Source organism: Myxine glutinosa, chromosome 8 (assembly GCF_964187855.1).
Source record: "Myxine glutinosa chromosome 8, kmMyxGlut1.1, whole genome shotgun sequence".
NCBI classification, from domain to species: Eukaryota; Metazoa; Chordata; class Myxini; order Myxiniformes; family Myxinidae; genus Myxine; species Myxine glutinosa.
In genome coordinates, this window is record NC_136268.1 from 99,444,136 (window position 1) to 99,454,135 (window position 10,000).

At 39.8% G+C, this 10,000-nt stretch overlaps 1 protein-coding gene across 7 annotated transcripts in view; it reads right to left on the reverse strand.

Moving 5' to 3' along the window:
* Positions 1-10,000, reverse strand: part of RNPC3 (RNA binding region (RNP1, RRM) containing 3) — a 72,180-nt gene that overhangs the window by 28,069 nt on the left and 34,111 nt on the right. For all 7 annotated transcript variants that reach the window (XM_068124930.2, XM_068124929.2, XM_078783575.1 and 4 more), the window contains exons 10-12: positions 3,436-3,569; positions 3,083-3,256; positions 1,447-1,541 (exon numbers count right to left, since the gene is read on the reverse strand). In XM_068124930.2, the coding sequence (XP_067981031.2) occupies positions 1,447-1,541; positions 3,083-3,256; positions 3,436-3,569 (403 nt within the window). The remainder of the gene's footprint in view (positions 1-1,446; positions 1,542-3,082; positions 3,257-3,435; positions 3,570-10,000) is intronic.

The window sequence follows — 10,000 nt, forward strand, 5'->3', positions numbered from 1 at the left end:
AGATAAGAGTAATGGATCCAAATTGACAATAAATGCATCTCATTTGGTGAATGCAAAGATTTTGTTTTTTTTAAATGGGATTTATCAGCAAGTTTGCATGGTACAAAGGTTCGTGCATATATCCCGAGAGATGGTCATTACAAAGATAAACAAAGAAAGTCAGATGGAAAAGGATTTTTTATGTATTCCAGCATGAGAAATGAAGATGCTCCGTGACACTCAAATACAGTCCGTGGGTCATGTAAAACCCAGCTGATGTATCAGACAGCCCAACAATACCGATATTATGAAGAACCAGTCTTGATGAAGGTGGACAGGTATACAGATATAACAATGGACAGGTGCAACAACAATGGATAAAATGACAATGGATGACAAAGTATTAAATAAACAGGACATTGATTGAGGTATGCTAACCGCCATGGGAAGCAAGGAGAAGCTCCCAATTTGGACATTAACCCTTTGCTTTTGTTCCAATAAAGGGTTAACTCCCGAAACATCAGCTTCTCTCCTTGATTTCATCAACGTGCTGTCTCTTTTATCAAATGACAATAAATGATCGTATTATGTTTTAAAAAATGGAGAGATGTAGAGAAGGATTGGAAAGAGGAGGACGGGAAAAAGCATTGGGCATAGCGGCATTAAAAGGGCCAAGTTGGGGAAATTGGGAAAATGTGCAGACACATGCAGACTCCAACCATGCCTACTAACCCCAGCAAAGTCTAAGAGGTTTATCTTATAACCTCTCTGTATTTATATAAAATTCATCTTTTAAATAATCAACAGTCCTTGCTCCTATTGCTCTTGGAAAGCTTTTCTCTAGGGACAAAATATTATTGGCTCATTCTTGATTCCGCTTGCTAAGTTGCAGCCATTGTCGTATCCCCTACATCCGATAGGAAAAAACAAAATCCATTTGAATCTACTTTTCCAATCACGTTTCATACTGTATTTAAAATACTTTTATTAAGTCTCCCCATAAATTTCATGTATTTTGCACAAGAGAAGCTTTTCTTCTCAAATCAGATCAGTTTACATGGTCTTCTGCATAGCCTGTCCCAACCCCCAACCTACTCCACTCTCCTTCCATTCTTTCTTAACTTCGGTTTTTGTGTCTCACGTCCACCGACTCTCAGACCTCAAGTTGTACGATTAATGGTTGTAAAACAGACCGAGTTGAAATCACTCAGACCTGAGCCTTCATTGACAAATAAATATTGTTGCATGTGTCTCGTGTTTCTTTAGCAGCTCCTATACATGCATGTATTGATGTTTCTTTTCTTCTCTCAAGCTCTTTTGGTTGATAACCACCTACACCAGTGATTGTGCAGTTAAAAATGCACACGCAATAAAAATATATATTTTAACTCCAATGTAGGTATGTTTTCAGGCTTCTTCACCACAAACAAAGAAAAAACTGACAAATAATGAAACGTTTTTCATTACCTTATTCTCTGTTTGCTTTGACAAATTCTTCACATAAAGACGACATGTTGGTTCTCCTGCCTCGTACCTCTTGAAAACGGGCAACTTTGTCATTTCTGTAGCAGAGTATCAAATTTGCACAAAAGGTACAATCAATTATATGTGCATAAATTTAACACATTATAATACAAGAATAGAAAACAACTTATTACAGATGCTCATGACAATACTGGACTTTCAAAATGACATATGAATGCCAACGAGACTTTTCACGCATACGCTGCTGTGTGTGTTTTCAGTGGCTCGCTTCTGCTTGTCCGGCCACTTTTAACCTGCAGTTGCTAGCACAGAATCTAAGTAAAAGTCTTTTAAACATAATTTCCAGCATTTAAATGAAAGAGTGGCAATTCCAAAGTGGTTATCCATAATTGCTGTGGTCCTCAATGCAAATCGGATTCACAAAAATAGAGAAAATACGAAAAATATCCATGGATAAGACACGTCAAGTCGCTACCCTCGTGTGTTAATGGCAGCAGGTGTAATTTCAAACAGCATTTGCTGAGCTTGAAAGATCAATGGTTAGCTTATAAGTAAATAACGGGACAAATATACCAACTGCATTAAAATAGAAAATTAAAAGCAACAACCTATTTTAGAGAAACATGGATACAGGAGAAATAATCATGGACTCAACTAAAATAAAACAGGCAAGGCAAACATGTTACAGCCATTTTCTCACACCCCCAGGAAGGTACAAAATGCTAAAACATGGGTGCTTTCAGGTCGTGCGTTTGCTGCCAAATCCAAATAAGTACGATTGTGATAGTGCAAAAATTCTGCAGCCACAATAAATAGTTCACAAACACCAAAGTAAAAAAAAAACCCCAAAAAAAACAAAAAGAGAGAGCAGCTTCCACAAACGTATTCATACAAATTGTTCTGGTTTGGAGTTGAATACTGTACTGTAATGGTAGAACAGGTACAGCTTGTAATAGTTTTCCTACATCACAAGTATTAAAAGAAGAGGGAGAATTGCTTTGCAATACATGCTCCCTACTGGTCCCAATGAATGTTCTTGGGCCAAACACTCAGCAATTGTGAGCTATGTACAGTAGGATAAAAAATGTTAGATATGCAAAGCTACAGAAGAAGTTGCAGTTTCTGGAACTTATCATAATAAAGCCATGTACCATGTTTCAGTTCAATATGTTAAAGGGTATGGGGGAAAAGTCTGGCAAACTACAGGTGGGCGGATGGACGGACAGACAAACTAGCAAACCTGTAGTCCCCTCTGACATAAAAAGGTCAAGTCAACTTTGAATCACCTTTCTACATAGAATAGCAAGTTCAATATGCTCCCTACAACGAAGCATGCTCCACAATTCAAAATTCCCTTTTGGCAGTGCACCACAACAAATTCTCCCTCCTTTCCCCGTCCCCTGCATCAAACTTTATCCTCTAGATGAGGAAATTGCAGCAAGGATCAGATACCTCAAAGGTTCAACCATACTTCCAACTTCGCTATTACACAATAACAGTGTAATAGCGAAGTTGGAAGTATGGGAAATAATTATTGGGGAAATAAATAAGCAATAATAAGAAAAGCAAAACAAACTCAGAGAACAATCTTAAGGCAGGCTCTTGTGTGAAAACCTACCTTCTTTTGAAAGACGATGTTTTGATAACTCTTTTCTCGATATGAATTCACGTGGCATGTCATCCTCTTCATCTTCCTCCTTTTCTTCCAAAGGCACCTCAGGGACTGGGTAGATCTTCCCAAATCCTGTTGATTCTTCTATTTCTTCAGCTACAATGGCCTTTGGAAGTGGTACTGAAAAGGAAGAGCACAGTTTCTGATGACCAGACCCCAAGAAGAAAAAAAGAGAAGAGAATAAAAAGAGGGTAGGTCCACTTTATGAAGTACTTGCACTATCAAGTCAACTAGGTGTTGATCCAGAATTGTTCCAATTTATTGTGTAAGAACACCATGAAGTCTGAAATGTGCAATACCTGTCTGGTCTTTCTGCTTCCTTTCCATAAATCCCTCTTGCATGAGTTGAGAATCAAGATGGAACTCGATTTTCCTCAATGCTTGTGCGCCAGAATGTTCAAACACCTCCGAGGGGTTGAGTGAAGGTTGGGAACTGTACAGAAGTCGTGTTTAGTTGGCATCAGTATTCCATTCGACAGACGTACCAGCAAGAATTTTAGAAAATTATTTGTATTCATATAAATGCCACAATAACATTATACACCATCTCAAAAGATTATCTCTGCTTCTCTAACAGTTCAGAGAATTTATCTCCAGCAAAACTGCTACAGGAATCACAAAAACTATATGGATGCAGTTTGATTAAATCATAAATGTGCTCATCATACTCCACTTTTGCACCTGGTCACAATATCGTTTCAAATGATTGTGTGATAATTACAAGTTTTACAAGTACTGTTCTCCATAAAAAAAAACAGAAGCCACCAATTCATGCATACCTGCAAACAGCTCACCACCAGCTGCGTATGCAGTTAAAAAAGGAAAATAAGGAAAATATTTTTCAAACTAGAACACTCTTCGACATCATGACATTGACCGATATACGCCTAGGCCTACATTATTATACCATTACACATACTCGTACAAAGTTTTATTTAAATACCTTCAGCCGTTAAGTATCACATTTTTACCTGACATGACCTCTGACCTTTGACCCAGAAATCGAATCAACTTATCTTTGCATTATAATATATACTTATACCAAGTTTGGTCAAAATCCCCTCACCCTCACTGGTTCACAAGTTAGCTCGGTAACAGAATTTTTACCTAACAGGACCTCTGTCTGATCTTTGACCTCTTGATCCCATAGGGCATAGTCCAATCAGTTCATCTTTGCATCATTATACATACTCGTACCAAGTTTGACTTAGATCCCTTCAGCCATTCGTTTTCGCGGTAACGAAAACCTATCACGGAGGGACGGACAGGCTGAAGGGCAACCCAAAACATAATACCTCTCCGGCGACGAAAAATAATTTGATGAACTGCAAAAAAGAGTGTTTTGGTGGTGTTGTTTTTTCCCCAGTTTAAAAAAGTATCTCCATTCAAACCAATCATTGGAATCCTGTTGCTTAAGCTGTGCTTTGGATCATGTGCTTTGGTTTGAGGACTGGGTAGATATGGCACTCTAGATATGGATACTCTAGATATGGGGTAGATGTGGATACGCTCTAGATATGAGGTACATATGGATACTATGGTGCTCGCATGCTGGTAGATGAAGACTGTCTGCCGATTGGACAAATGTAGCGACGACTGCAGCATAACTTGGTTTTGTGTTTAATTAATCAAAAGCACAACGTTTTTGCTGGTTCTTTTGTGGATACTATGGCAGCAAAATTAATTCAGCCAGACAATAGAGTTGCGCAAAAGCTTTCTCGCTAAATAAAATAACCTGCCAAAACTACACGTGATCATCCAAATGTAATATTTACTTGAACGCAGGCTTACACTTACTTATTGTCCAATGTGCAATTTATTTTGAAATTAGAAACATTATCGGCAACCATGAAATATATATTAATATTGATTAATTGTAAACAATGATAAAACCCTTCTTTAAGAATTTTTTATTAGTTCAAAAGTGACAAAACAACATTTTATGCAGTGATACAAAACACCACCTTAATACGACGTGCTAACAACTTTATGAAATCTGGATATATGAAGAATGTTTGCATTTGTTATTCAGCTTTAAAGCCAGTATGATGGAAGGATGTTGTTGTTGCTGGGCTTTATAATGTTATTATTCCACCATACTTTGACGTGATTGTCGAAGAGATTGCTACAACGATAAAGTGAAAATGTCACAGGGTTGTTAAAGGTCAAGAGAACTCGTGCAGATCCTCCAACTAAGCCAAATGATTGATGGCAATCTTTTTATTTATTTTTAACAGCAAAGCACCCGTCTGGTGGAGCCAATAAAAATAAATGCACAGGCGCACTTCTGACTCCACAGCACATTATGCCGCTATGGCTGAAACATTGGCCAGACACATCGTGATGGCCTTTCACACACGTGACGTTTGCCTTATGGAAAATATTCACTTAGCCCTGCATACAACATGAGGTGTTTACTCTCACAAATTAATTTCGAACCTGTCTATAAATTACATGCACTGCGTCCTCACAATCACGTGTAACAAACTACTTACTCTGACAGGTCCCTGTTACAGTCATGTGAGAAAGTAAGTACACCCCATGAAAAGTTTTGACTTTTTCAACATATTTCAACATACAGCTATTTGATCTTCATTTCAACAAGATTGATAGATAAAGGTGATATAATATAACAAATATCATGAAACATCCTCGGTTCTGAAACATCCTACCATACCCCTTACATTTTGTAGTCCATTGTATAATTTAAATAAACATAAATGCAAATTTCGCATGTGGAAAAAGTAAGTACACCCCGACATTTATCACTACTTCAAATACCTAAAATTAGAATCAGGTGCACCAGCTCAGGTGCAAATGATTAGAACATCGTTAGAGAGTATCTTGGAGGAACCTGTCTTATTTAAACCTCAGACATTTAGTTTGGTTTGCTCTTTGTTGTTGGTGTGCGACGTCACCATGCCGAGATCAAAAGAGCTCTCTGAGGCCTACAGAAAGAAGGTTATAGATGCCTACGAGTCTGGGAAGGGATTTAAAAACATCTCCAAACAATTTGAAATCAATCATTCGACTGTCCAGAAGATCATCTACAAGTGGAGAAGATTCCAAACAACTGCCAACTTGTTCAGGCCAGGCCGCCCCAGCAAGTTCATCCCAAGAGCAGACCGCAAGATGCTGAAAGAAGTCTCTAAGAACCCCAGAATGTCATCACGGGACCTACAGGTAGCTCTTGCCACTGTTGATGTCAAAGTGCACGAGTCTACCATTAGAAAGAGGCTGCACAAATTAGATCTACATGGGAGGTGTGCCAGGAGGAAACCTTTGCTGTCCAGAAAGAACATCAGGGCAAGACTAAAGTTTGCCAATGAACACCTAGGCAAAGACCAGCACTTCTGGAACAATGTGCTCTGGACAGATGAGTCAAAGGTAGAGCTATTTGGCCACAGTACCAGAAGACATGTTTGGCGAAAACCAAAGACAGCATTTGACCACAAGAACCTGATACCAACTGTAAAGCATGGTGGTGAAAATATTATGGTTTGGGGCAGCTTCGCTGCATCAGGGCCTGGGCAGCTCACCATCATAGAACCCACTATGAATTCTTCATTGTACCAGAGGGTGCTTGAGGATAATGTGAGGCCATCTGTCAGAAAGTTGAAGCTCAACCGAAGGTGGACATTGCAACATGACAATGACCCTAAACATACCAGTAAATCCACCAAGGAATGGCTAAAAAGAAAGAAATGGAGGGTTCTGGAATGGCCAAGTCAAAGCCCGGATCTAAATCCCATCGAGATGTTGTGGGGGGATTTAAAACGAGCTGTGCATGCAAGAAACCCCTCAAACATCGCACAGCTGAAAGAATTCTGCATGGAGGAGTGGGCAAAAATTTCTCCCAGTCGATGTCAGAGACTGGAAGACAGTTACAAGAAACGCCTACTTGAGGTCGTTTCTGCCAAAGGGGGCAATACCACCTATTAGAGCCAAGGGTGTACTTACTTTTTCCGCATGCGAAATTTGCATTTATGTTTATTTAAATTATACAATGGACTACAAAATGTAAATGCTTCATGATATTTGTTATATTATATCACCTTTATCTATCAATATTGTTGAAATGAAGATCAAATTGCTGTATGTTGAAATATGGTGAAAAAGTCAAAACTTTACATGGGGTGTACTTACTTTTTCACGTGACTGTACATGGCAATCCAACCGCGACTCAAAACACACAGACCATACTATACTTACCACAGTCAAGGTAAGGATCCTTGTCTCCACATTTTTTTCAAGGAATATATTTCACAACAATATGTGATATTTTCTAAGTTCAAAAAAGGCATAACTGCATGAAAAATTGGTGAAACTCCCCGAAACTCAAACATGTTTTGTAACTTATCATAGTAAAGCTATGTACCAAATTTCAGTTTAATATGTTGATGGGTATGGGAAAAAGTCTGGAAAACCACAGTTGGAACCATGATTGGTCAAAATTATGCCCCACAATACCAAAATCGGTACACAAAGAGGTTGCCTGCAATTGGTCAAATTCAAATGTGCTGCTTGCTATTTAAGGGTTTAATGTACAGTAGTATGACTGAAAAATGGCCTCTAAACGGTGGTTTGGTAGTATGACTGAAAAGGATTTTAAATATTTTGGAGCATGAAAGGGAAAACAGGGGGAGGGAGGTGAAATAAGTAGTCATGCAGCAGAGAGGTTTGATTGGGTGTGATGACGGAACATGGTGAGGTGCACATTATAGCACCACTTCACCCACTTTAACATTATTGGTGCATTTCATAGAGACGTGTGAAAAATGCACTTTCACCTATCGTGCCAGGAACCAATAATATTAATAATGCTTACTTGTAACAACCGGAATGGAAATAGAAAATTACCTTGACCGAAGAGCAGTAGGTCTTTCCTTCTTTATATATACTTTTTAGATCATCTCATCTCAATTATGAAAGAGATTAACTTACAAAATGGGTAATGATGATGTGCGCATGTCTCTCCGTCCGTCCGTTAACTTTTTGCTATTTTTGCTACACCTCCCTTATCACCCAGCTTTTTAACCTGTCCGGAGAGGGGACACTCTCTGAAACTTTGGAATCCTACTTGCCCCTTATTTCCAAACTGATTGCTCTCAATACTGACCTTCTACTCAATGGGCCACCACACAATTGCTCAGGCTTCGATTTTCACCATGAGATGGTAGTGAACAGCTGTCTTGAAGATCAGAAGAGAAGACTGAGACCAAAGAGAGTGTGGACGTTGGTTTCCCACAGATGCGAAAAGAGAGAAATAACGGAATGTAGGTGAGCAGTGGTTGTGGATTTAGGCAGTTTCACCAGGAAGGGGTTGCTGGTGGACCGCGTGCATCATGACGATATATGGGGTGGACAGAGGGCGGAAAGAGGAGAGGGTGCAAGACCAGAAATGAGGTGGAAGACAACCTGTGGATTAAAGCCTGAAATGGGAGCCTTGGGGGTGGATAGCTCAGGTGTGCCAAGGAAGGACTTTGCATAACGGAGGATGCCCAGTTGGCGTCTGGCTTTGGAGGCCAGGTAAGGTAAGCTCTGGTAGCACCTGCTCTCAATTAGAACAAGAAGCACTAGAACTTGTAGCACCCACTCTCTACGGGAATTGCCAGGGGGGATCATGTTATCATCTTTGATTTATTAATACCCCAGCAAAGTACCCACCTGCCAGGCAATCTTGTTCCAAGTGTGCAACATGTTCTTCTGCACATCCCTTTATTTGGGTGGTGTATAGGTAACAGACCTCGACCTCATTCACTCCCGGAAATAAAATTAACCCGGATTATGTATATGAAGCAAAGACATGCATACTGCTGATGTGCATATATAATACATTGTGGTTTATAATACATTTAACACATTGTGGATCTTTTACGCCAAGATCGCATCCCTTTTTGGTAATAATCTGTCCGGGTAGCCATTGGTCTTCAGTACATCTTGTACTGAAGCCTCGCAACAGGTCTTTCACACAGGTACAACCAAAAGGTGATTGTGTTTTGCCTTTTGTGCCGAGGGTGTCCCAAAGGATTGGCAGAGTTTTAAAATTGGCAGGTGTGAGGGTAAGTTACAAACCTATGTTCACCATGAAACAGGCACTAATGCACGTCAAGGATAAGCTTCCCCGGGCAAGGGTGGTATAAAGGGTTCCCTGTGTTTGTGGGGCTGAATATATTGGTGAGACAGGGAGAACATTAAGACAACGGGTCAATGAGCACCGCAAGGCCTTCGAGTGCAACTATCCAAAGAGATCTGCCATTGCCAAACATGGTCTAAAGGCTGGCCATGTTCCCCTATGGGATAATGCCAGCATTTTGGGTGCAACCCCCAGTAAACGAAGGAGGATTGTGGAGGTATGGCATGTGGAGGAGTCTGTTGTCTCGCTCACAGAGGAAGTGTTGGACTTACCAGTAGCTTTTGGCCCTCTCATGCAAAAACATACCAGAGAAACTGCGTCAGCAAGCATTTAAATTATTACCTCGGTTGCTGTCACTTGGGTATATATTCTCACTTTAGGTTTGTGATGTATCCGTTTAGCTTAATTCATTTAAGTTACCACAATCGCTTGAAGCAATTAATCATGTTGTTTCTTTTGCATCGATTTATTTGAATTATGCTACGTTTGGTTTGATTCAAAGGATGATTTAACGGTTGTTTTGATGTAACATCCCAAAGTGTGGTTTCAGTTGGTTCAACGGTTTTGATTTACGGTTTAAATTTGAATGGCATGAGTTGTTCCAGAATGGCATTGATTGGTGGTTCGGTGTCCCCACCCCCCTTTTTCCCTTATATAAGGGAAGATATAGAGTTGTTTTGCTTTACTCTTGAGAAAGGTCAGTGGATGCACGTTTCTCCGTGTAGCTG